Source organism: Exserohilum turcica, assembly GCF_000359705.1.
Source record: "Exserohilum turcica Et28A unplaced genomic scaffold SETTUscaffold_15, whole genome shotgun sequence".
Taxonomy (NCBI): Eukaryota; Fungi; Ascomycota; class Dothideomycetes; order Pleosporales; family Pleosporaceae; genus Exserohilum; species Exserohilum turcicum.
In genome coordinates, this window is record NW_007359970.1 from 107,079 (window position 1) to 132,508 (window position 25,430).

A 25,430-nucleotide genomic window follows, 5' to 3' on the forward strand; every position below is an offset into this window, starting at 1 on the left:
GAGGCGACTTTAGCTTTTATTGCTAAAACTAGAGTAGGGACTAGAGGCTGGCATCTAGGCCAAGAACAAGATAACTAAAAATAAGCGAGAACAGAGAGACACTACCTAAAACCAATAATAACTAACAAACTTTCTTAAGTTACTTTCCTTAGCATTAAAAGAGCTCGCTGGAAGACAGCCCTGCTGTCTAACATCTCTTCCTGTTTACTAAACTGCTCTTCAGCAACTGGAGTCCGCTTTAAGCGCAGCTAGAAGCGACTAAACCGCAGCACAATAGCAGTACTATACAGAGAACACTCTCACTTTAAACAAATTGTACCTAGAACGGCCTCTGGCCAAAGTCTTACATAGTCACTGACTGCAGATAGACTCTAATGGAATAATAATAATAATAATATATAGTAATAGATAATAAAGACTATAGTTTGTAATACTATGTTTCATTATAGTATGTTACTATGCTACCCTTGCATTTGCAGACTATATTACTATGAAAAGCTTAGTTCTAATATATCATAGAAGATGTTAAGGTGTCTGCGCACATTCAGGTTCTTACTACAAACAGACAAAAGTGAGCAAACTTCCACACTAGCGTTGGCCACAGTGAAGCGACAACTACATTTCCCCAACCTCAATCAGATTATAGAGAGTACTGCGCTGTGAAAACCTATAGGCAGAAACCAACAATAGGTAAAGTTGCCTAGCCGTTCTCACGTGAATGCATATTGTTCGTACAGCAACAATGTTGACATCGAAGCCGATAGTATTACACCAAGTCATTCAACTTCCCCTACGTGGCCGCGTTATGATTACATTCATGGTACGCTTGGTGCGAGAATAGAAGTAGCATCTTCAGAAGGTTGCGCGCACCCAGCGCACCTGATGATGTCAGGCACCCCAGATCCACTCACGTGACCCGACAGTTCACTCGTGTTGCCAATGTAAAGCTGCGCACCCAAGGTACTACTGAACATACTCTGAGCCCTCTCCACTTCTTTATTTTATCTCAATATAGGAAACCGAAGAAAAAATACAATCGTTTGCTGAACCTGGACGAGCGTCACGCAGACCGGTTTTCTAACATCTGGCTTTGCACTCACAAAATTCGCTAAGTCCCCAAAGTCACAGTGACGTCAGCGAAGATATTGGCTGAACAGCTTATTCTAGTACATACGACCATAGGTACCAGAATTCTGTGTCTCTCGTTCGCTCGGCAATACATAAGCTGGTAACCGGCAGATTAGTAGTCAGGTGGGTGACCACTGGCGAATCCCTGCTGTTGTATGTTTTTTCGATTTTTTTGCTGCTGGTTTAGGACAGGAGTGTAGAACTGCAATGTCTTAGTAGATTAGTAATGCTCACCTTAGTATCTTAAGCTAAGGTATGAGGGCTTGCTTTATATCTCTAGGTAAGGCATAATTAAACCTTTTCTTCCCCGCAGCTACAATCGCACGATTCAAATATATTTTAGTGTCTTACGTATCCTATTTCTCTCTTGGCGCCACTCAGACTACTACAATCTTCATTTCTGGTGTTGCTAGAATCCCCGCTGCACTGCCAAATAAACAACCCCCCGAAACCCGAGATCCGCTATCTCCGAGCCGAACAAGGCGTCATCACGGCGGAACGCATTCCGAAAGCTCGCATACAATCAATGCACCGAAAGCGCTCCCTCTCTCCCCTCTAATCCAAACAACAACCAAAAAAACTCAGACACATCCACAATGGCGTCGCTCGCGCGGTCATCCAGATTGACCTTGCTACGCGCTACTCGCTGCTTCTCGACTTCACGCACGCGCTACTACGCTTCAATACCGTATACACGGACATGTCCGTCGCCGACATGCGAATGCGCCTCGGTGCCTGCAGACCTGGACATTGACCGCAAGACGCCGCTGCTCAATACCATGGCTCCGTATGCTGAGCAAGTGATATTTTGCACGGGCAAAAAGGACTGGGTCAGCAACATTGAGCAGGAAGAAGGCGAAACGGGGGATTTCGTCAAGGGACTCAAGAGTGTAATTGGAAAGGGTGCACCTGGATTTGATGTAGGTTCGTTTTTCCCGAGATCAATTTTTTTTCTTTCTCGGTTTTTTTGTTCGAGAAACGCCAAGTATACTTGCGCGATTGATTGACGGGATTGATTAGCCCTTCACCAATGTCCTCATCACCGCATCGTCACTACCGAAAAGCTCGACACCCAACACCACCACCGCACTGCTATTCCCGAGTTTCAAGCGGATATCCGCGATCCCGCACACGGGTGCTTCACTGTCGGACTTTGCGACTGCATACCTGAAAGCGCGCTGCTTGCACCCCATGCATGATGGGCTGTCTGCGGAGCAAAAAACGCAGCTACTTCGCGATGAGACCAGGGCCGCGCTCCTGCCACCCGCCGAGGATATCACCAAACCCACCATCTTAATCTGTGGACATGGCGGCCGCGACCAGCGCTGTGGCGTGCTGGGTCCGCTGCTGCAATCGTCGTTCCGCCGTGAGTTGCAGCGGAGAGGCATCCATGCTGATGTGGGGCTGATAAGCCATATCGGGGGACACAAGTATGCGGGCAACATCATCGTGTATGTGCCGCCTAGCATGGCGGGTAACGCGCTCAAAGGGTCGGGGGTGTGGTATGGACGTGTGGGGCCGGAACAGGCCGAAGGCATCGTGGAAGAGACGTTGGTCAATGGACGGGTGATTACAGATTTGCTGAGAGGCGGTGTTACGCAGGATGGGGGTAATATTGGGAGGATAGTTGAGGCGCAGATGAAGAGGGAGAGTGGTGAGGAAGAGGATAGGGGGTTGCTGTTGAAGGCTAGAGCGAGGGGGTGAGCGTGGTAGTGATGTATAAGCGTGAATTTAGAGGAATGTAGATAGAACCAAGACTATACTAAAATAATATTATAGCATGTTCAATATCAAGTTATGTTAGTGTCTGTGTTGCATACATTTAGTATCCTACCATGTGCATACTCTGTTCTTGGTGTTTGGTTGGATGATTGATTGTACGTAGTAGGGAATTCAGGCATGGAATCTTACGCTCGCCACGAAGAAGTTCGAAATAAGACAAGAATTCCAGTCATTTACTCGGGTAGCGTACATGTGGTACTAAATTCAGATTCTATTCTTCATTTGCTACCAACTAGTCATACACAACTAAAAATGACCAGCGCTTCCCTGAAGTAACTTGAAACGACTCTCTGAAGCTCTCATTGTCAACCCTGAACCCGGGATTTTTAAAACCATTGCCCACCAACAGGATGATATAGTTAAGAGTAGACTGGGCAATGGGTCTCCACATTGGGATCTGTTTTTCCATGATATCTCTATTAATTCTTATCCAAATTAGACAATTGGTGGCTTATTTGTAGCTCTAATATAGCTCTACAACTGATATATATAAAGTTTCCCTTTGTCTAATGTGCTGGAGCTGCTATCCAAGTTCAGAGTTCTATGTAGAGACCTAACTGTTTTAGAAGCGGGCTGGCTAGTGACCTCCTATATATGATGGTTATGGAGAAACTTATATATATTAGTTGTAGAGCTATATTAGGGCTACAAATAAGCCACCAATTGTCTAATTTGGATAAGAATTAATAGAGATATCATGGAAAAACAGATCCCAATGTGGAGACCCATTTACGACACTAGTTGAGAGCGATATTCGAATAAAGTCACGTCAGGCCCATGCTCCTAAAACGAACGCCCGCTGCTCTCAAGTTTAATAATGTTGACCACTTGTTATGATAGTAGTGACAAGATTTGTTTCTGGTTTTGCTAATCGCAAGCATCTACTGCACTGCTTCAATGCCTATCCCAGTCCCGAGTAGTGGCTGCACTTTCGAACTGGTCTTACCGAGTAGAAGCTTTGCCCACGAATCAAGAAGCGCACGGCAAAAAAAAGGCCATAATAAAGAAAAGACTCAACACGAACTACTATGTGAGCGGAATTTTATCTACTCTATAATATCAAGAAATTTTGTGGATATAGGATTAGAAGTGATACCCCTCGTCCTTCGCGATAAATCGGAAAATCATAACATGAATAAAAAGTAGTGTTTTTCTTCTTCAAAAAAGTAAGAGTAGTAGACTTAGTATTCCTACCCCTACATGCGCTAGTGAGCTAGCGTCTTTAGTGGGTCTTGGCAAGGATGTGTGTGGCTGGTAAAAATGTTCGCCTCATACACCGCCACACTTCCGTTTCCCAAGCCTCTCCCACTTGCATACGACTGCCTCACATTCCGGCGCGCTTGTCCTTGAAAGTACCTGTTGGCCACTCACTTCTCACTCTACCTTCTCCGCTTGTCGATTCCACCCCTCGCTGCTCGCATCATGCAGTTCGGAAAATCAGTCGGAACTGCATGCAGTTCGTTCGTTATCACCAATATTGACGACATGTTCGTCTTGGTTACCTTTTTCGCAGAGGCATCCACCAGCAAAACTATGACTCCCCTCAGGATTATTGTGGGTCAATACATTGGATTCACGGCCATCATCACCATCAGTATGGTTGGTTTTGGCGTATCGCTGGTACTTCCCTCTGAACCGATTGGATTCCTCGGTCTACTGCCAATTCTGCTGGGACTCTGGAATTTGTTCCAACTCCTTTTCCCGAACAAGGTAGAAGAAGCAGAAGAAACAGAAGAAGCAGAGAAATCCAATATTGCTAGCATGAAGAGCATACTCAAAGTCTCAATCATCACGGTGATGAATGGGGGAGACAACATCGGAACATACATACCGCTATTTTCGCAAGCAAAGGGTGCAGAAATAGCGGTATACGTCGTCATATTCTACATTTTGCTTGGAGTGTGGTGTCTTGTTGCATACCTGGTCATGAAGCAGAGGCATATTCTGCATGTGGCTCAGAAGTATGCGAATGTAGTAGTACCTTTTCTCTACATTGGCCTTGGCATATTCATCATCGTCAAGTCATCCTGCTACCCGTGGTCCATCGAACGCATCGACGATTCAATCTCCTCACACCCAGGAAAAACCATCATGGCCGTTGTGACGACGGTTCTCCTTTTGGTATGCATCAGCGCTATGTTATGGTTGAAGCTGCGGAAAAAGGCGGCTGTGCCCCATTCCAATAATTCAAGTACGGGTCATGAAGCAGAAAACTTGAATGATAGCACTGCGGTACAGCAAGCCAAGAACTCAGTGTCGGACAACAGCAAGCCGTAATTCTAGGATGAGTTGCCACGAACTTTTAGATGTTTAGTATTTGTGTTTCCCCAGGATCAAAACTACTTCTATCTGGTCCGTTTCCTTGAATTTCTGGATTTGACATCCAGCTTGAGCAAAGATAGAGTAAGTGGCAGAAATAGTATAATCTCAAAAGACTCTTACAGTCACTGCAGTGAACCTTGAATTATATTCCAGATCCATATATTTTTAATAAAAATACACTACTAAGCCTTTTCGGCACGCCTCTAACGGTTCGATCGCACTAGCAGAGAGGATGGCCGACCCGCATCAGCCATGATCTTCCTCCTGCAGGTTATGAGAACGATGGTAAAGGAATCTTCAAAAAGCTCTTCTTGAGCCGTGGGAATTATTGAGCACTCACTGTAAGCTGGAAAATAAGCAGTTGGCACGACGGACTAGTGTATAGCTCTCGAATATTGCTCGAGTAGCGTCTTTCCGGGCATCAACTAACAAATGTACGTATACAAGTTCAATGCATTGACTAACTATTCAAAGGTTTCACAGTGCAATAGTACTCGCGACGAGTTAGGTTTCAAGAATTTAATAATAGCAAAGCGCATGTGTACAGGAGGGGAAAAAGTACGTGAAAGCCCCTTTGTCGACCCTGCTGAACTTGACTCCTTCCAGAAAGCAAATTATCCTGGCTATTACTGGTGGGTGGTTTTTCACAAACTCCTCAGACATGGAATCGGGAGAATGGTGGTGGAAGATTCTGAAGGCAACTTCGATTTCGACATCTATAGTCCCTTGGCTAGTAAACCCATCACGACTTGGTACAATTGGGACAGAAATGAAGAGGCCAGCTAATGGATATCGGTGGCGTTTTATCTCGCAGGGTAAAGGGCAGCTCGCGCGAGCTCATTCCAAGGTTGCGGTTCTTTCCAGCATGAAAAGAGCGAGATACATACGAGGAAAGCCACACACACACATACATGTATATACATAAGGATATCGCAGAAAACCCGAGTGCTGAATTGGAAAAAACCAGGAAGTTGCGGGAGCGCCGTTCATCGAAGAACAGTTCATGAAATCACATGTATGTATGCTTGTTGTACTAAACTAACCTATAGAGAAAGACAGAGAGAGAGAGAGAGAGAGAAAATATATATCATCCAAGCTGCTTTGTCTCGGCTTTCCCAGACTTCAATTAACACTGATGAAGGCTCACGAGTAGTCGAGGGGACTCGACAAATAGAGAGCGCAGCAACGCGTGAGCATCATTCACAGTTACATACATACAGTACGAAAAAAAAACAATAACATGGTGTTGAGAAATATGTAGAGATTGGAAATTCCTAAAATGCCACTTCGTAATATGTATGTACATGGGTAATTTGGTGTGGCGTAGGTTGCTTGCACTTTCAACGCCCCCTCAAACTATTTTGCACTGGGTGTAAAGATATAACTGCCGTGTCTGGTTGAGAGAGAGAGAGAGAGAGTGAGTGGAGAGATTTCGGGAAAACCATGTTTAAAACAGGTGCTTTCTAGTCAGGAAGGGGGGGGGGTTCGTTTCTGTGCGTGGGTGTTGCTTCCAGACAAGATGAAATAAAACTTTCATCCCACTTGTACTTGGACATGTTCTGCAGCGTTGCCAGCTCAATTGCGGATATACTTACGGCAATGATAGTTACTCCAAAGCGCTACAACTACATCTTTCATCTTCCAGCCACTTCACTCTCTCCCCTCGCCCCCTTCCCCATCTGGAAGCGGCACCAAACACCCCAAGCCCTCTTCCTGCGCCATCCTCTTCTGCCACTGTAACATATCCTTCGCCGGTGTTGCCGGTCCCAGCGCTCCACCGGCTCTCCTTTTCTCCGCCCACTCGTCAATCTCGCTTTGCGCCACAAAATTGCCGTGTAAGCCCAGCCGCAATTTAACAGGGAGATGCACGACAGCCAGCGGGCCCTGCGCGAGGTTCTGAGCGTCGAAAATGAGAATGTCATTGCGGAGGACGTCGAGGTGGTTCAGTAGCGCTATGATGTATCCGTCTCCCTCTTTGAAATCACAGCTGGATGGTGAAGAAGACGATGGACATGGCTGTCTAGGCACGAAAACAGGCTCTTGGAACGTGCAGGTGGGACCGGCCCAGAAGACGTCTTTGCGGCCTGTATCCCACTCGTAGTGCCCGAGGACATTGAACAGGCCGCCTGCTGGGGGACCGCACTTTGCGAAATCATAGGCCCGCGTGGCGTCGATGTTGCATTGCCAAAAGTGCGTGTAGGGTTTCGTTAGCACGCGGTCGTCGATGCGTGAGAACTCGCCGTTTGTGCCGAAGAGTTTGTGCGGCTGGACTCGCGTGTTTGAAGGTGTTTTGGGGTCAAAGACCCAGCGGTACGTGTCGGAGACGAGCTTGTTGCGTTGGTGGAGCGTGGTAGGCGTGGCGGCGTGGCTGTCTGGGGGGAAGAAATAGAAGACGTTGTCCGAGGCGACTGTTAGATCGACGACGATTTTGCCATCTGAGTCTTCGTATGAGCCTGCTACGTGGCCGTGGAATCCTATTATTTGCATCAGTTTCTCTCTCTCTTTTGCCAGATTGCTGCGCCAGTCCTCTCCCCGCATGGCTCCACGCGAAGCACGCATAGCCAGCGTCAAACCCACCGAACCCGAATAGAAAAGAGACAACACGTACCGTTGTCAGCACGCAACCACACAATATCCTCGGGGGTCCCATTCCTCCGCGGCACAATGCCATACCACTGATCCTCATCGGGGTCCCACGCAAAATGATTCCCACCACTCTTCAGCCTCTCAGCGTCGACTTTGATCGGTGTCAGCGGCAAAATCAGATAATTCTTCGTAATCGCACAATCATGAATCATGCCGCAAAAAGGGGCTTTATACCAACACTCTTCTGTTTTGCGGCCGTCGCTATCAATCGTGTAGACAACAATATCAGGGCTGGCGTCGTACCCATTGCCACCGGCTTCATACGCAAAACACACCATTTCGCCAGTGTCCGGGTCGAATTTGGGGTGTGCGTTGAATGTGGGAGCGAGGACTTGGCCGTCGAAATCGTAGCGCCCGATGGTGTGCAGGGTCACGGGGTCGAGGGCAAACGGGGGCCCGTCTTCCTTCATAGCGAGGAGGACGCCGCGCCAGAAAATAATGTTGGTGTTGGATGCGGTGCGGACGATTCCTTTGACCATTTCGTTGTCTGTGTACGGGTTTCTGTAGCGCCCGAGCAGGGCGCGCCGCGCGCTCGTCTCCGCTATGAAGCGATCTGTGTGCACGTAGCGCTGGCGGAAGTCGACATGGCCGTTTTCAAAGCGGAAGGCGGATACAGAGCCGTCGCCGTTGAAGTGGATGTCTTCTTCGAAGAGAGGCGGGAAACGGTGGTCAGGCTGGATTCGGTAAAAAGTTCCGTTGATGTCTTTGGGAATCTACAATTACTAAGAGATGGTTCTGCATGTGTAGTCGTCGACTTACAGTGCCGGTAGTCTCGAGCTCGAAAATGTCTGCTTCGAGTCGAGATGGCTTGTTGAAACCTTGGAAAAACGGACTATCTGGAAATTTGACTTGGTCGCCAGACTTTTTGCCTTCACGGTAAGCAGCTGGTGCAGGGGAGGCGAGAGAGAAAATGTGTGCCATGTTTACTCTTGCCTTCTACGCGGTTGCAACCCAGTGACTGGGAAACTAAGACACGAGTCTGAATGGCCGATTCAAAAATTTTGACATATTCTTGAATCGTCAAGTTTGGAGATGACCGGGATGGGTGTGGGGAGGTTGATTTGCGGGGTAGCGTGCGGGTAAGTGCCGGAATGACTAGCGCCGGTTTCATAACGCCGTGAAGGATTACATGTGGAGTGATGTGTCCGGTCAAGGGATTGGGTACCCTGGTAATTCCATGTTAAATTATCTGATATCTTATCAAAATATAGTCGTATGATAGTTTAGATATGGAGTGTGATTGTTCTGCAGAATAGAGCACGTCAATATGGTTTGTGTCCAATGAAATAAAGCTGCTCGTCGATGACTGGAATAAGTCACTTCGCTACGAAATACTGTAATTAGAATACTCAATACACATTTGGATTCAACAGAACATCCTGCAGCGTTATGAATCCTTGATTAATCAATATCTGTTGATCTATTCTTCCATCAGAAAAACCCATATTGAGCAGAGAAGCACCGGAAATTCAAGCGTGCATTCATGGACTCTGCATCTCAGACTGAGGTTTGCTCAGCACAAGAGGCGGGGAACTTGTGGCTGGGTCCTGTCCAAAGTGTGGTGCTCTCAAATCATCATCCGCCACCTGCTCACCCGTGACAGGATGCTTGTAGTGAAAGGGCACGACGCGGGTATCTGGCCAGAGCATTGGGTGGTCGCATAGCACATCCGGCCCGATGGGATCCTCTGGGTAAGTCTTTGAGAGAAAGGGTATGTAGTTGGGCTTGGTGTGTGCCCAGCCCTTGTCAAATGTCGCGTGCCAAAAGGGAAAGTACTTTAGTCTGAAAATCTTCCACACGCCATTCTCTTTGATGTACTCGTTCTCGTACACTCCGCCTTCCCACCACTGGACTAGGCCTCGTGGATGCGTGTCTTTGATGCTGTCGTGTGTGCCCGCAGACATCATGCTGCGGAAGCGGGCTTTTGCTCGTGTGCCCTCTGCATTGACATCGACTATACCCTGCATTTGAGGATGGTCGAGTAGAAAGCCATAGACGGGACCGTTTCGGCCAGCTACAAACATTTTTGCAAAACGGCCAAGGTAGAGACGCTTGACTCCTTCCTTGCCATTGAAGCGGCCCCCAAGGAATTCCACACAGGTGTCGGGATGGTCAGAGTAGAGATCGGCAACCTGTCCTGATGAGTGGTTGACTCTCAAAGGTCTGGGCAACCCACCTCTTTATACAGGCATTTGTCTAGATAGTAGCCGTAGGTATACTGAAGCTTGCGAACGTCTTCCTGGTCTAACTGCGTTCAGCATATCCTCAGGCGGGACTGGATGAATACCTACCACTCAACCGTGTCACTTCTGACTGCAGCTTCTCCACCATAGCCCTTAGCTGTTCGATTTCGGTACTCATGTTGCTGGAAATACCAAGATTGTGGGAACAAAGGGCTGCGAAAAGACCAGGTCATCCATCGCTTCTTAAGCTCGTCGTCCAAGACAACCCTGGCAACAAGTACACAAGGGTACTATAAGTTGTGCGACATGATGAACAGGCGGAAATTCCCTGTTAGCCCCACGAATAAGTATACTATATCGGTGGCGCTACAAGTATGACATGCATGGCGCTACGGTTGTATGACGCCGACCGAACCTTCTCCAACAAACTCGTGGAGCTCGATGTTAGCGGGGGTGAGCATCATGGTGGGGCTATTCGCACACAGGGAAACCTCCAATCTCTCTTAGTGTTTTTCTAACCCAGAATTGCGATCGCGCTATGCGCCCGTCATCTGTCGCGACCTAGCTAGCGTGCTTCTTTCGCACGTCAAAATCAATCACGGTCTTTTTCTTACCATGCCCGCCACGAGAGCTGACTTGTCAAACTCGACTTTGCAACATGGGTTTACCGGAAGAGATTGAGACACGCCTATTCATCAACGGAGAGGTTAGTTGGTCGTGATGCTGGTAGCTCAGACTGACGTGTACAGTTTGTTGAGTCGTCCAACCGCAAAACGTTTGACATAATAAATCCGGCCACACTGAAGCTTGTTGCCAAGGGTTGGTTCGTCCAAGAGTTCAAAGAGATGGATGAATGACGGACAATGCAGTGCACGAGGCATCTGAGCAGGATACGGACAATGCAGTAGCAGCTGCAAAAGCGGCTTTCCTGCATGGTCTGCCCTCTCTCCGGATCAAAGGGGACAGTCCTTTAAGAAGCTGGCAAAGCTCATCAGCGAGAACAACGATGAGCTGGCTGCGTTGGAAGCGAGCTCAATGGGTCGGCCAGTGGGTGAATACCACGACGCACATGCGGCGGCGGCCAAGTGGGATCGCTACGCGGAATGCGGATACACTGTGCAGGGTAAGAGGTCCGGTGTAGTGTGAAATGAGGGCTGACCGGAACAGGGACTACCAGCGTGCAAACCCCAGGATACATCAACATGACACTGCGACAGCCGTATGGAGTGGTGGCAGCCATTATTCCCTGGAATGTGCCGCTGTTCTTCTTGGCCAGCAAGCTCGCCCCGGCGCTGATTGTAGGAAACACGGTCGTCTTGAAAAGCTCCGAGAAGGCGCCTTTAACAGTAACGTAATGACCGAGTACAGTCATTGTACAAGCTGATGGTGATAGTCGGCCAAAATCGCCACATGTGTTCAACAAGGCGGATTTCCGCGCGGCGTCATCAACATCATCACGGGGGTTGGAAATGTGAGCGGGTCGGTCTTGAGCCACCACATGGACGTGCGGGCCTTGTCTTTCACGGGCTCCAGCCGCACGGGGCGACTTATCCAAGAGGCGGCGGCCAGGGCGAACCTGAAGCAAGTGTTCCTGGAGCTCGGGGGCAAGTCGCCAGCCATTGTGTTTGAGGACGCGGACCTGGACAAGGCGGCCAAGGAGACGGCACATAGCGTGCAGTACGTCGAGTCCGGTAAGCAGGCGGGCGGGGAGCTGATCTTGGGGGGCGGGGCGCCTGAGGGCCGCGAGGGCTACTAGGTGCAGCCGACGATATTCGCCCACACGCCCGAGGATGCGAAGATGATGAAGGAGGAGATATTCGGGCCGGTGGTCAACATCAACGTCTTCGGCAGCGAGGACGAGGTGCTGGCCAGAGCAAACGCAACCGAGTGCGTCGCGTCTAGTAACCCCTGCAGGTGCATGTTGATGTGCTGACTAAGGCGAGCGCGGGCACGGCCTGTACGCGTCCGTGTACACCAAGGACATTGACCGGGCCATGCGCTTTGCAAGGGGCGTGGAGGCCGGGACGGTGGGCGTCAACTGCACGACGCCGAGTAAGTATCTCTCTCTCTCTCTCTCTCTCGGGTATACTGTACAGTACATGGACAGACGGACAGATGGACACATGGACACATGGACACATGTGCTGACGATGCAGCCACGGCCACGGACATGCCGTTTGGCGGCTACAAGGCGTCGGGGTCGGGCCGCGAGGGCGAGCCGGTGTACTCGCACTCGCTGGACGGCTTCCTCGAGACCAAGACGGTGCTGGTTTGCATGTCCGGGGCGAAATAGGAGCGGGTGCGAGGCGACGGCGACGGCGACGACAGCATGAATCGAGGACGCGGCCATGATTTGCTGCGGGCGTGGGCGCTATGCCGCGTGTGCGCTGTGGACGATTAGCCGATCGGCACGCTCTGCAGGGAGGCTTTGCAGGCACACGCAGCGAACCACGCCCGCGTCGCATCCCCCGCTAGAAATGGAGTCGCTGTCCCAGTCCCCTCTTGCTCTGCCCTCTCCTGTGCATGCTCCGTGGTTATCGCCAACACGTGCCGGATGACTTGACTGCGCTGCTGCATTGCATCGCTGCTGGCCGCTAGTGCAACCCGACCCGCCTGCGCTATCGTGGCCCTCGGCTCGATATGGCCGAGCCCTCCGCCGCCCACGCCCCGCTTCGACCGCTGCCGCCATCGACGGCGACGGCGACTCCCACCACCTCCACCACCACCACCACCACCACGACGCCCGCCACCAGAGCCCCCAGCGCCCACCGCGTCCACAGCAGCTGTGACCGCTGCCGCAGCCGCAAGACAAAGGCAAGTACCGCACTCCTCCACCAGCAGCTCCATCACACCCCCCCCCCCGCCCCCGCCATCCCATCGCCACGGCACTGACCCCGATGCACAGTGCATAGATCCCAGTACGCCGCCCTCGCCGCGTAAGCCCTCCACACCGTCGCCATTGCTGATTCATCACAGTCCCAGGGCCATGTCGCTACTGCTTGCGCACAGGCGCCGTCTGCACCATTGCCACTCCCAGGAGGAAACGGCCCTACTATCATGTGACGGAAGAAGAGTACCAGTGTGCCATGCGCATCCTCGAGCACTTCTTCCCCGGCCGTGAACTGAACCTGCACTCTCTGCGCACCATTGCCAAGGCAATCAAGGACGGCACTTTTGATGCCCAGCCTGTCGAGCACACGGATTCGCTCTTTGCCACGGATGCCCCCGAGCTCCACCATGGCGACGGCCTCGGTCATGGCGACGAGCAAGACGTCCACGAGCTGCACACGCTGCTGGGCTCCATGATGAAGGACTCGCGGGGCGAGTTCCGCTACGTGGGCACTCACAGCGAGATACCCTTCAATGCCGCCGTAGCAACCCTGGGCATGCAGAGAAAGGACCCGTCCATCATCCCCACGCCAAGAGTAGGCGCCTACCCCCCTACGCTGGCGGCTACATCGCCTTCTACCGACTCGGGTGGTGAAGAAGTCTACTATCTGCCCAACCGTGAACTCTGTGACATTTACGTTTCCCGCTTTCTCGAAGACGTGCATTGCACCCACTGGCTGTACCCTGTCGAATCATTATTGCGCCGTGTCGAGAGCACCTATTCTGAATCCTCGTACTCTTCCACAAGCTCATGGATGTGCTCTCTATACACAATCTTCGCCATTGGAGCTGCCAACTATGTGGGACACCACGGCAGCTCGCCACCCCCAGACTGGCCCGCAGCGACAGACACCAAGACATCCGAGGACTATCTCGCCCTTGCCAAACAACTAATCCCAGCCGTGTACGACCAGGCTGACATCGACAGCATACGTGCAATGACCATTATGGTAAACCCATCCAATCACAATCTGGCACGGAGTAGATGCTGACCACTGCCAGTCTCTCGCAATGGAGAACCTTTGCTCCAGAGTCAGTGCTTACCTGTACATGGGGGCTAGTGTACAAATGGCCTTTTCGCTGGGTTTGCATCGAGACCAGGTTCCTGAATCAGCTACGCCGTTTGACCGTGAGCAAAACCGCAGGATTTGGTGGACGCTGTTTCAACTCGACCAAGAAATCTCTTCACGAGGTGGCAGCCCGACCATCATAGACGAGCGTTTCACAAAGGTTACTACGCCTATGCCATCTGAGCAGGCAAGTTATTCTTACACATACCCCGTTTGCCTATATTAACAAACATAGATACTATATCCAGGCCTGCACACGCCCCTTTCATGGGTGGCTACGTCGGTATCTCTCTGTCGCCTGAGGCGCGAAATTGTCCAACAAATCTACATGGACCGTGCCGCCGACTCCATCTCCTTTTCGACCATTTCCAACTCGCTTCTTTTGTTGCAGAAATGGTATCGGCAAATGCCAGCACACTTGAAGTATGATGTCCCTGCGCCCCCAACTTACAGGCGCGCGGTTGCTGTGCTACACCTGCAATACTGGAGTACTACAATTCTCTTGACAAGGCCCTTCTTTCTCTATCTCGTCATCAAATACAGCGCGCTTGCCTCGAGCAAAAAGATCTGGTTTGAGCGCATGGGCAAAACCTGCATTGATGCAGCTCAAAAAAGTACCGCAATTCTAAAAGACATGGCCAGCAGTGGCACTCTTTCTAGTCTGATTGCCTTTGACAGCACTTGCATCCTACGGTTGATCATAATATTCATTCTGGCCTATGCCCACACGAGGCTACCACAATACAACGAGCACATCCAGAGCTTGATTGATCTCATCCGTGGAATGGAACAGATTGGCTTCACCAAGATGGTGGCGGAAGAAACGCCTGTTCGTCTCGCAGATTTGGGAATACCAGAGTTCGTGCACAGAAATGAAACTAACCATGCGCCTGCTCCACTGGATGATGCAGCAGTTAGCCAACTCTGGAGCAATTGGGATCCGTATGTTCACAAGGAACTATCCATGTCTGTAACTGACTGTTCACAGAAATTTTATGACTCCATTGCAAATGCAGCAGAGTCTCGACGTAACATTCGATGACTCTGGTGCTTTCGATATCAACTCGGAGATTTTAGCGTTTACCAGCCTGGATGAGTCCATCGTCATTGATCCATCATACGCATACATGCCCTACGGCACATAGTAATTCACAGGTTAAAACCAGGCATATCAAACATTCCGTTGATCTAAGACTGTTTCGGTCACTACCAAATAACCGATGGGAGGCCCGTAAATGAAAAGGAGTTAGCATGCGCCTTTCCAAAGAGCCACTGCGCTTCCAATCGAACATCAATACGCCTACGGTGCATATCGTGGTGCCGTTTTGATCAAAGAAGCCGAGGTTTGAGCATCAACCATCCCAGGGGAAAGAGTGCTGGAAGGGACGGGGTTCATGTGGCATAGCGCATCATAAGCAACTACATTTTGTATTTTAAACGCAGCAGCGGCGTAATTTTTTGTGACAAGATACCCCATAGGAGGGAGCACATGGGCGTTGCATGTCGCCATCGTATCAAGTAATTGTCAAGGTAAATGAATCAAATCAATCCATCTTATTCGCCACATGCAAGCTTTGTATGTAGTAATTCTCTGACTCAAATCACTGGTCAGTAATTTAACCACTGAAAATCTGTTTATTCCACCAAGTGAGTAGAAAAGAGACACTTCTATCTGACGTGTTCACACACTTGATTGCAACATCTGTTTCTTGATTGGTGCATTGAGTTTCGCAAGATGCAGGTTAAGTGATAGGTGGATTTTCGACAGTCTGGTACTGACGACTTGAAGTCATCAGTCTCCATTGGCTTTCTTAACTACCCTGGGATTTGACAACCGTGGTTGCCTAGAATCTTAGTGTAAAAGGGTCTGGTTTCCCGGACTAGGATTGTCTTTACAATAGGGAGGAATTAGCTAGATCACGTGTGTGGCCTGGAATATGGTGAATGAACCATGGATAGATTTTAGTCTTCACCGTTTCTCCCTGTTTATTAGGAATACTTGAAATACCCAGCTCCCTCCCCCATTCTACTCAGCTTTGAAAATACCTTGCCACGACTTTTCTTATTCGAATTCCCTTTACCAGTCCAACGATTACATATCAGCTGCAACGACAGTCATGACTGAACGCACTGAAGCAACAGCCCTCGTAGAAATCTCTTCACTGTACCCTCCGCCACGAAGCCGAAAAGCGGTCCGCAAGTCTCGAAAACCCAGCACTAAACTGCGCTACAACGTCTCCCAGCACACAGTCAAAGACGAAGCAGACGCCCCCAAAGAAACCCTTTCCAACCCCCCTGACCTCGAAAACAGCATCACGTACGAATGCTGCATCTGCGGCGATGAAACCCAGTTTACGGCGGGCGTCGCCGCCTGTGCCTCACACTTCCTCTGCAACGAGTGCACAGTCAACTCGTATGAGATGGCCCTCGGCGACATACAAGCCTTCCCAGCGCGGTGCTGCACGCCGCTGGCCCGGCGCCTCGTCGAGCACCTGCTGAGCGCTGCGCTGCGCACCGCATACTCTCTCCGAGCACAGGAATACTACACTCCCCGCACGCTGCGCGTGTACTGCAGCCGCGAAATGTGCGGCGTATTCATCCACCCTTCGCGCTTCGACAACACCAGCGCCTTTGCCACGGTAGCACGTTGCGAGTGCGGCGCAAAAACCTGCGTCGGCTGCAAGCAAGTGTGGAAAGGCGCTTCACATTGCTGCGTGGATTCAGCTTCGAAACCCGCATGGCTGCCGCCGTACTCACCTACCTGCCGTATCAAGCAGTGTCCTGGATGCGGCTTGTGGATCGAGCATAAAGACGCGTGCAACCACATGACGTGTTGTTACTGCTCGCAGCAATTCTGCTTCATCTGCTTGCTGCCGTGGGAATTTACCGAGGGCTTCCATGAGAGCGAAGGATGTCCTTCCTATGGCGATCCCAGCGAAGGATATGATGACGAGGGGTACGAGAGGACTGAACGGGGATTGCATCGTGACACGGGGTTTAGTCGTGCGGGAAGGAATCGGCTGGGCCACGAGCGTGTGAGCTATCTGCTTCGTAGTGAGCAGGAAGAGGAGGAGGTGGAGGATGGGCTTGTGGATGAGTGGGAGCAGTATCAGTGGGAATACGAAGTAGCAGTCGACGAAGCAGCAGCGGACGGGGCTGGAGACTGGGACGTGGGTTTCGAAGTACGACAACAACAGCAAATTACTTGGATGGGTGAGGCGCAGGAAGATCTAGATGTGTTTTTGGAAGAGCTGCCTCACACCACGGATCCAGATGACGGCGCTGCTACTGCTGCTGCTACTACCACCGCCATCACTACTACTACTACTACCACCACTGCTTTTCCAGCAGAACAACAGCACTGGGGCCCCGAGATCCACCACATCGAAGACACGAACGACTACTACATGTACAACCACCACGACGCTGGACCGTGGCGCGAAATCCAACCCATACCGCAACCACCTCCTCCTCCTCCTCCGCAACCCGAACCCTACATTCACACCCCCGTACACACGCACCGCCACATCCCACTACTAGCCCCGAACCCCAACCGCTCGAACCGCATCTTCGACGTCAAAACACCCAGCTACATCCAGCTCGAGTGCAGACATACCTGGCTCAGCCGCGACCTGTTCTTCACCGCGTACGACGCAGCCCTATGCCGCGCGTGCCGCTATGTGGCGCCGAAATGGATAAACTACTGCTCGCGCTGCAGCATCATCGCGTGCAATTACTGCTCGAGCGATCTCGACGGCCGGTTTACCGCGTGGCTGGACAGCCTGGGCTGCATGGTTGATGTATTGCTCTGGGCGGAGCAAGGCGGCGTCCCGTTTAAACGCGATCGCGCGCGGCGACGGCAGCGGCGCTACGATGATGTGTGGGGGGAGGGGGAGGCGGCTGAGACGGGGATTGCGGTGTTGTTTGCGGAGTGGGAGGAGCGGCTTTTTGCAGTCCAGCCGTTTTTGTATGGGGGGTTTCATGTCGATGTTATGTTTGGGTTGGCGGAGCGCGAGATGCGGAGTCGGTGGTGGCCGGTTGATGAGGAGAATGTTGGGGTTGCTGGATGCAGCTTCACGTTTAATATGGCGAGGAATACGTTTGCGCCGTTGCTTTGGGCGGAGGAAGATCAAGGTGAGATGGATGGTGTTTAAAACATGGGTTGGAGGTGCATGTCGAATATGTCGGGACCGTCCACTGAATGATATGACAGTAGGTTGGTATACCAACTAGCCACTGTTTGAAGACGACATGCAATCAAACATGATTAGCCATGAAAAAGTCTTAGCAAGAATAATTATTCTATCAACGTTTTTGCACTCACTCTAATGCCATACAACGCCATGTTGCATATTAGTGACAACACCAACCCATCTCAACCATGGCCACCCCATCTGGCTCCATCAGACTACGACTTTTCGACAATGCGTCACATGTCAGTACCAAAGCACCGCAGCAACCAAGCCAACTACCACCAGCATGCTGCCCAGTCTCACGTCTAGTATTCCCGCACCGGCCTTTGCATTGAGTTTCACCACCGCACCTGGAAAGTTACACGTCAATCGATTAGGATCCTCGTCTCGCTGCCCATACATGACGTTCCTCTGCTCTCCAGTCGGACATCCAAAGGCTAGCTGCGGCGGGCAACTACGCACAATGTCGAAGCACAAGTCGTCGCAAGGTTTCATCTCCTTGTAAGGACCCGGCTGGATCGCCTGGTCGATGAGCGGGTTGCGGGATTGTGTGAAACCAGTGTTCTTGCGATAAGTCTGATTGAATTGCAGTGACGCATCGGTTTGGAGAGGCAGCGAGCCATTTGGAAATGGAGAGTCGATGTTGCGGGGCTGAAGGAACGAGTCGCTTGCTGACCAGTCCTCGCAGCGGGGTATCAAAACCATACAAAGCCAGTTTTTGTAGTCTCTAGCGCAGTCTTCGCACGTCCGCGCAAGCGAATACTGCGATTCAGGCCGAGCGTCGCAAGCAACTTGTGCTAGTGACTTGGTGAAATTGGCGTAGTAGGCGCGAGCTTGGTTATCATAGATTTCTGCAAGAGCAGTGTCGTTGAACTTGAAGCTGCGATTCGAGGGTACAGCGTAGGCGACCGAGTCGCAGAAATCAAGGTCGGAAATGACTTGACAGTTATCATCTGAGCACGAGTTAGCGTCACCTACGCAGGTTAATAGATGGACTGTCATACCAGCTTTGGTGGTCCAGTTGAACGCCTGAAACACTCTCCCGCCACCCCTTATCATGCCAGCTCCAGCGATATAGGTAGGGTCTTGACTTCCGTCAATGACGACGAAACCGTTGTACGTCGTTGCCGCTTGCAAGTTCCTGACGTGAAACTGCGCCTTGGGATAGTCATCTCCCATGTCCTTTCCGAATTTCGTCGTGATCCTACTATCAATGGTAAAGTTCTTGGTTGTGTTCACGTTGAACTGGTCCCTGATCGCACAGTACGAGCGCTCCATGCCCGTAATCGGCGTGTATTCACCCGCTTCAAAAGCATACATCTTGAAAGGATTCTGCTCTTTCCACTTATCGACGGCTTCGGTCGAGTTGGAGTCGCCAAGATCATACGTGATGAACAATGCAGACTCGCTGTCCGTGTCAATCATATACAGAAACGGGTCTGACTCGTTGTAATTGTGGTAGGGACCATCAGTACTAACAGCGAGCTCAAAGTGCCAACTTCCGAACCAGTCCGCATTGAGCTTTGGTGCCGAAATGCCAATGTAGACATCCGAACTAGTGTTGAAGTCAAGACTGGCGTATCCGCCATTGAATAGGCCAGTCGTGAGATTCGTCATGAGATTGTCCGTGGAATCAGGTCCGGGGTTCTTGTTGTTAGGCGAAGTCGACACATACATGACGAGTTGGGGGTGGCTTTTGGATGCTTCTGTCGCGTTGCCATTGGGCATGGGTTGTTGGCAAGTGTTGGCCGTTATCCACACATGAGTGCTGCCAGTCTGACGCTTTTCCAGCTCTTCCGGCCCTTCTCCAGCTGTGCCGTCCCCTACGTCTGCCACAGCCAGTCCTCCATGCCTGGCTTCATGAGACGTGTTGTCTGTTCCTCGTGCTTCCAGAGCATCTTGGGAAACTTCAATTGCCCGTCTCAAGCGCAGCTGGCTCTTCTCCAACACAAAGTAAAGCGTCTTCTCGGGATCGATATCCCTTTCCATCTTCTGGTTGTTGACCAATGTATTCATGTCTTGCGCTTGTCGTCCGATCAAGCTGCGATCGAGGTAGCCAAACTCAGGCTCATAGCCTGAGCCCTCTCCGCGACCGTAAACGGCATCCTCAATATGTGGCAAGTCATCGCCTGCGAGCGCATGCAATATGGGAGCGTCGGGGTGATTGGTGTCGGGAGGAGTAAGGACTTGGGCGTGGGCAAAAGCCCGTGGCGCAAAAGAATCCCATAGTGCGAGACAAGAGACTGCAGCAAAGGAATATGCAAGCAGCCTCGACTGCAGAGGCGAAGGCTTCGGGCGTTGCATTGCCCTCTACGCTAGTTTATCGATAGAACCGGGGATGCATGGGGCGTTGGTTGGGCGCAAGGGGCGCACAGCGAGAAAATGAGCGTGGGGCGATGGTTGGTGTGTAGAGAGACGCGATTCGCACAGTGAAGAGAAGGTAGAGGGTTGGAAAAGGGCTTCAGGGAGGGGATCGGTGGGGCGCAAGCTGTCAGACGTCGTCAGGGACGCGCACCGTTGGAAGGCCACCGTTGTGGCTCATGCTCTGCCAAGATAGGTGGCGGCGCATTGAGGGTTTGGGGCACGGCCTTGGCCTCGCATGCACATCCGCCATGCCGACGGCTCCTATCTTGGTGGCCACAAATCTCACGTCACTGCAACACTTGACATGAATTTCATCAATTCATCCGCATGAGTTTCAACGGCAATGTCGGTGACTTCTAATTCTAATGACATATTTACACGGTGGCATATTTACACTCTGCCAGCACCACAGAACCCCATATCGACAAGAATTGGCTCTAGTGGCTGCACAAGCCCATCTGAACAACACCCGCTTAAGCCAGAGGAGGGTTGGCGTTCTTGAGAAGCATCTCAAAGTAGGCCTGGAACCAGGTTCCGGCCTCGGGCGCAGGCTTCATGGCGCTAGACTTGCCGCAGAAGCCGTCGTAGCGGGCAGCGGTGGGGTCGGAAGTACCGTCAGACTGGAAGTGTGTTAGCGGTTGCAAAAACAATGGAGATTTGAAAGGAATGTTACGCACCTCACCACCGGGCTTGACCCAGACAATAGCGTCAACGTTGTCGTTGCCAGTGTTGGTGGTGGGCCTGGTGCCGAAACCAGCACCCTGAGCGTTGCACCAGTCACCCCACTCCTGCTGGCCGGTAGGCTGCTTGCCGGAGCGTCCCTGGTCGACGATGAAGTGGGCTGGGAAGCCCTCAGCCTTGAGGAGAGGAGCGAAAGCGTTGATGTAGCGCTCCTCGTCGCAGTTGGAGTTGCCTTGGGTGTACGAAGGGCAGGTGGAAACACGGAAAGCGTTGTAGTTGCTGACGTTGGTAACAATACCACGGACAGCGCGAGGAGAGCCAGCAGCCTTGTAAACCTCAGCGTAGAGCTTCGCGGCCGGGCCAATGTTGGCGGGCCAACCCAGCCAACCAGCGTGGCCACCATCAAGATACATGTCAACGTTGGCAAGGTTGAGCGTCTTGAGGGCGTAGGCAGTGAGGTCCTTGTAGTATGGGGCAGCGCGCGAGCACTTTTGCACGTTCATGTTGGTGACCATGTTGGCGAGCGAGTCGGGCTCAATGGCAAGGTTGACCTTGACATCGGGGTACTTCTTGATGATGGCGGCAATCTTGTCAATGTACTGCGTCTTGTACTTTTCGACGCCACCATCGTCAATCTTGAGTTCACCGTTGGAGGCCAGAGCAGCGCAGTCACGGTCGGGCAGGTCGTATACGACAAAGGTAGCCATGAGCTTTGCGCCTGCAGCGTTCTTGGTCTTGATGTCGGCAAGGTACGTCTCCAACAGAGGAATCTTGGACATGGTGTCCATCCACACGAACGAGCCGACCTTGGCCACTGCGCTGGCAGCAGGCTTCAGCGAGGCTGCAAGCGAGGGCATGGCCAGGGTGTAGACTTCAGACGAGTAGTATGGGTTGGCGTAGAAGTCCTTGCCGGCAAAAGGGTTGCCAGAAGCCGCGGCGGTCGTCACGCTGGGCGAAGTGGGCGTGGGCGAGGGCGTGCCGGTAGCTTGAGGCAGGGCGTGGGCCATGCCGGCTGCCAGGGCAGCGGTAAGCAGAGCGTTGGAGAGCATCTTTGGAGAGAGTGAAGGAATGTGATGAGGTGCGTGGAGAAGATGGCCATGGACGTGGTGAAGGCATATTTGTAGGCTGGCGTTGAACCCCTGGTGCTGGCGGCTATGAAGGCTTCATCAATATTCAAATTACTTCAGCCGGTGACCACGTCCGTAATGCCGTAGTCGAGCAAGTGTGAATGGCCTTCACGGAGCGATGTTCGGCCACCTGATCAAACGGAAGCGGTACCTGCGCCCCCGCATCTTCTCGAAACATGCACCGAACGCGCCACCCCATGACTACCTCCGTCTCCGCATTTGATGAGGGTGCGTTGTCAAGGATGTGTCTCTGGCGGATGCTAGGCTGTGTACTCCGGCTGCCGGGCAAGTCCTTTCTGTTCTTGTGAGCAGACTATTCCTGAAGAGAACATGGCCGGTGCATCTACTGGGGCGAGTCTTGGGCCTTCTTGACATGTGCTTGGCTGGAGGTGGACGCCAACGGCGACGGGAAATCCTCGAGACTGCAGCCATCTTGGGTTCATCTACGGCCGTTGGTGTACGTGCTCTTGGTCGTCTGCCGATCACCCATACTGGCACTTGGCGTGGTTGCAGGGCGAAGATGGTGGATGTTTGTGCATCGGGTGTTGAGGCGACGGCGGACTCGGGCTCCTTCGCACCACTAGTGCTAGCGCACCACGGCTTATCCAACCGCTGTTCTTAACACAACCTCCTCTTCACGTCCTTGCTTGTCGCCGTCTCTCGCCGTCTGTCCACACGTCGGGACGACACGTTCCAAGCGAGTACCTTCAACCAGGTTGCATAGATGAATTCATAGTGCTAAACTGGGTCGCGAGAGCACATTTCCCGGTTCACCTCCGGCAAATTAATATATTGTGCTGCGCCATGTATATTGCGGGCGCTATACTAGCGAGCCAAGTGACGTCGCCTAGGCTGTCGACCTCAGCGCCTCATCAAACATCCAGGAGAGCGAGCTCTCTGGTTCGTCGCACAATAAACCTTTGCCATAGTATGCGACTGGGGTGATATAGCAAACACTGACCTACAGCTGTAATCAGAGACTTGTCTGACCGGTCCGACAGAGTTTATGGTTCTAGCTACCATCTGCTTCTGGATTTCTACGCAAACTTTGCCTTCATTGCCTGCTAACTGCCTGCAAGAGCTGGCTTCTCTTGTCTCCGCCCGAAAACCATACATGCTACAACTATCGAACTCAGACGTTGAAGTGGGGGGTTGTTCGCGGGACCATGTTTGCAGGCTGCACGTGATTCACAATCCATCACCAAACCTCCACATGCCCAGTCTTCCAAGAATCATAGCGTGGTTCCCGCCATCCTTGCACTACACCCCCCATTCCTTGTCTCGCCCGTAGACCTTTACAAACTGCATCTAGCGCCCGCGAACCCAGATCTCGACAGCAACTACATGTAGCTAGCCGCCCATCCACCCGTTTCATCCACCACCACCACCACAAGTCCCTTTACAACCGGTTCAATCAACTATGTGAACAAAAGAAAACCACTCGCCATCCATGCATACTTGTGTGCAACCCTGTACCCCCATCTCAACGTTGTCGCTCACACACTCCCCCCCCCCTTCCTGCAACTTACACCACCTCCCTGGCCCCTCTAGGCCCAACCCACCACACCGCACACCCATCTGCCATCTCCACACCCGTTGCGAACCCCAGCCTCCCCGCCGCCACTAGCGCCTCACAAACGGCTTCATCCTCCATCATCTGCCTGCCAAGCTCCAGCACCAGCGGCTCCCGAAATCTGTTGCATCGCCGCGAGAACAGCGAGACTGCATCTGTGATCTGTTCTGCAATGATCTCTGGCTCTGTATTGCTAAGCGGTAGTCGGCTAAATGCACCAGAATTTACCTGTAGCACTAGGGTTTTCCAGTAGTGATGAGTATGAGCGAGTGACTTTGTCTTTTTTCTTTTTGTTTCGCTGATGAATAGTGTGTCTTCTGAGGATTCTGTTGAGGTGGAATAGATACTGTTTCTTCTGTGTACATCATCACCGTCTTCATCGTCTTCATCTACGTTGTCTTGCTCTTCTGGTCCTGTTACATCTTCTTCTCTGTCGCTATCCCCGTCGCTCACAACAAATCCATCAAGCTCATACGCTTCATTCCCCTCTTCACACCGGCTATCGTAGCTTTCGCGGCGATCCACCTCTTCGGCTGCTACAAAGTGCATGTTGTCGGGTGATAAATGCGTAGTCTCGTCTTGTGAGTCTGGTTCGCTTTCAGTATCAGATTCAGATTCGGTGCTGGAATCTCGGGATGAATTTGTGCTTTCAGAGGCCATGTCGTCTACAAGAGCGGATGTTCTCGGGCTTGAAGGCCGTATTTTGCGAGGTCTGTTCGCTTTCTGTGGGGCGCGGACGACGATGCTTCGATCGCGGTCATTAGAATGAATACATCCATCTACGTTGTCGTCTACCATGTTCTTCTGTTGTGCCCGCATTAATGCTTTTTTCGCAAGCCGGGCTGATCTCCTGACTTGAAATACATCTCCATTGAATGCAATATGGGGACCACGTGTGCTCCGGGGGCGGTACGATCGGGTGGTACTGCTAGCAGTAGCGGAAGACATGGTAAAACTATGCTTGTGAGGGTGAATAGTCAAAATTGTGTCAATAACGAAAATGCTGCTTATTGAAGTTGTAGATTAAGCAATATAACTGGCTTGGACGAATCAAAGTCAGACTGATACCTGCAAGCTGCTCGGTCGTGACAAGGCTCATTATGTGGTGTTGAACAAAGACTCGAATTTCCAGAGCAATAACAATGCCTTTCAGCGGAGCCATACGCATAGATTGACCATGAGAAACAATGGCTTTGAGGAATACCTGCATTTTGTCTGAGTATATTACACATGGTATGGTCTACATGGTAATCATTTTTTGCATGTCCTCTTCTTGTGACATGCGCCCATTGGAGCTCCCAGAGATGTTACATGAAAATTGATGCCAGAAATAAAACGCCGCCCACATGCTAGGGGGTATCGTTCATACCGAGAGCTTTTTTGGTGATGCGCTGGATACTGTAGCCATATCAAAAATTGTTCCAAAGAACGCCAGATCGATGTTGCTTGTTCCCATGGGGGTTTTGGCCGAG

The 25,430-nt window shown here is 51.5% G+C and overlaps 10 protein-coding genes across 10 annotated transcripts; 5 read left to right on the forward strand and 5 right to left on the reverse strand.

Moving 5' to 3' along the window:
- Nucleotides 1–1,724: 1,724 nt before the first annotated feature.
- Nucleotides 1,725–3,191, forward strand: SETTUDRAFT_176483 (uncharacterized protein; the record flags this gene model as incomplete). The annotated part of the gene is made up of 3 exons (XM_008025627.1): nt 1,725–2,048; nt 2,149–2,782; nt 3,184–3,191. The coding sequence occupies 3 exons, from the start codon at nt 1,725–1,727 to the stop codon at nt 3,189–3,191; spliced, it is 966 nt and encodes a 321-aa protein (XP_008023818.1).
- A 1,141-nt stretch (nt 3,192–4,332) lies between these two features.
- On the forward strand, nt 4,333–5,187 carry SETTUDRAFT_107453 (uncharacterized protein; the record flags this gene model as incomplete). Its single annotated transcript, XM_008025628.1, has 1 exon — nt 4,333–5,187. One exon carries the CDS (start codon nt 4,333–4,335, stop codon nt 5,185–5,187), a length of 855 nt encoding a protein of 284 aa, XP_008023819.1.
- Nucleotides 5,188–5,664: 477 nt separating this feature from the next.
- SETTUDRAFT_38427 (uncharacterized protein) lies at nt 5,665–6,018 on the forward strand (the record flags this gene model as incomplete). The annotated part of the gene is made up of 1 exon (XM_008025542.1): nt 5,665–6,018. One exon carries the CDS (start codon nt 5,665–5,667, stop codon nt 6,016–6,018), a length of 354 nt encoding a protein of 117 aa, XP_008023733.1.
- Nucleotides 6,019–6,882: 864 nt separating this feature from the next.
- Nucleotides 6,883–8,799, reverse strand: SETTUDRAFT_107548 (uncharacterized protein; the record flags this gene model as incomplete). Its single annotated transcript, XM_008025629.1, has 3 exons — nt 6,883–7,706; nt 7,841–8,591; nt 8,638–8,799. The coding sequence occupies 3 exons, from the start codon at nt 8,797–8,799 to the stop codon at nt 6,883–6,885; spliced, it is 1,737 nt and encodes a 578-aa protein (XP_008023820.1).
- A 560-nt stretch (nt 8,800–9,359) lies between these two features.
- SETTUDRAFT_107093 (uncharacterized protein) lies at nt 9,360–10,239 on the reverse strand (the record flags this gene model as incomplete). Its single annotated transcript, XM_008025630.1, has 3 exons — nt 9,360–10,010; nt 10,055–10,117; nt 10,186–10,239. 3 exons carry the CDS (start codon nt 10,237–10,239, stop codon nt 9,360–9,362), a joined length of 768 nt encoding a protein of 255 aa, XP_008023821.1.
- A 480-nt stretch (nt 10,240–10,719) lies between these two features.
- On the forward strand, nt 10,720–15,573 carry SETTUDRAFT_46645 (uncharacterized protein; the record flags this gene model as incomplete). The annotated part of the gene is made up of 13 exons (XM_008025574.1): nt 10,720–10,767; nt 10,811–10,880; nt 10,951–11,184; nt 11,229–11,407; nt 11,455–11,733; nt 11,824–11,952; nt 12,005–12,113; nt 12,218–12,330; nt 12,967–12,979; nt 13,038–13,900; nt 13,953–14,207; nt 14,256–14,962; nt 15,009–15,573. The coding sequence occupies 13 exons, from the start codon at nt 10,720–10,722 to the stop codon at nt 15,163–15,165; spliced, it is 3,156 nt and encodes a 1,051-aa protein (XP_008023765.1). The 3' UTR covers nt 15,166–15,573.
- Nucleotides 15,574–16,137: 564 nt separating this feature from the next.
- SETTUDRAFT_107156 (uncharacterized protein) lies at nt 16,138–17,040 on the forward strand (the record flags this gene model as incomplete). Its single annotated transcript, XM_008025631.1, has 1 exon — nt 16,138–17,040. A coding segment is annotated over one exon (903 nt), but the record flags the coding sequence as incomplete, so codon positions are not given.
- A 1,299-nt stretch (nt 17,041–18,339) lies between these two features.
- Nucleotides 18,340–20,600, reverse strand: SETTUDRAFT_168307 (uncharacterized protein). The gene is made up of 2 exons (XM_008025632.1): nt 19,218–20,600; nt 18,340–19,166 (listed from the first exon to the last, which is right to left on the reverse strand). The coding sequence occupies exons 1-2, from the start codon at nt 20,515–20,517 to the stop codon at nt 18,457–18,459; spliced, it is 2,010 nt and encodes a 669-aa protein (XP_008023823.1). The 5' UTR covers nt 20,518–20,600; the 3' UTR covers nt 18,340–18,456.
- Nucleotides 20,601–21,050: 450 nt separating this feature from the next.
- Nucleotides 21,051–22,307, reverse strand: SETTUDRAFT_107003 (glycoside hydrolase family 6 protein; the record flags this gene model as incomplete). The annotated part of the gene is made up of 2 exons (XM_008025633.1): nt 21,051–21,197; nt 21,255–22,307. The coding sequence occupies 2 exons, from the start codon at nt 22,305–22,307 to the stop codon at nt 21,051–21,053; spliced, it is 1,200 nt and encodes a 399-aa protein (XP_008023824.1).
- A 1,603-nt stretch (nt 22,308–23,910) lies between these two features.
- SETTUDRAFT_38434 (uncharacterized protein) lies at nt 23,911–24,906 on the reverse strand (the record flags this gene model as incomplete). Its single annotated transcript, XM_008025543.1, has 1 exon — nt 23,911–24,906. One exon carries the CDS (start codon nt 24,904–24,906, stop codon nt 23,911–23,913), a length of 996 nt encoding a protein of 331 aa, XP_008023734.1.
- Between the last annotated feature and the right edge of the window lie 524 nt (nt 24,907–25,430).

Coding starts and splice junctions, on each gene's coding strand:
- SETTUDRAFT_168307 (XM_008025632.1), bottom strand. CDS start 20,517: ATGCAACGCCCGAAGCCTTCGCCTCTGCAGTCGAGGCTGCTTGCATAT. Junction 19,167..19,217: donor CAACTGGACCACCAAAGCTG/GTATGACAGTCC, acceptor ACTCGTGCTCAG/ATGATAACTGTCAAGTCATT.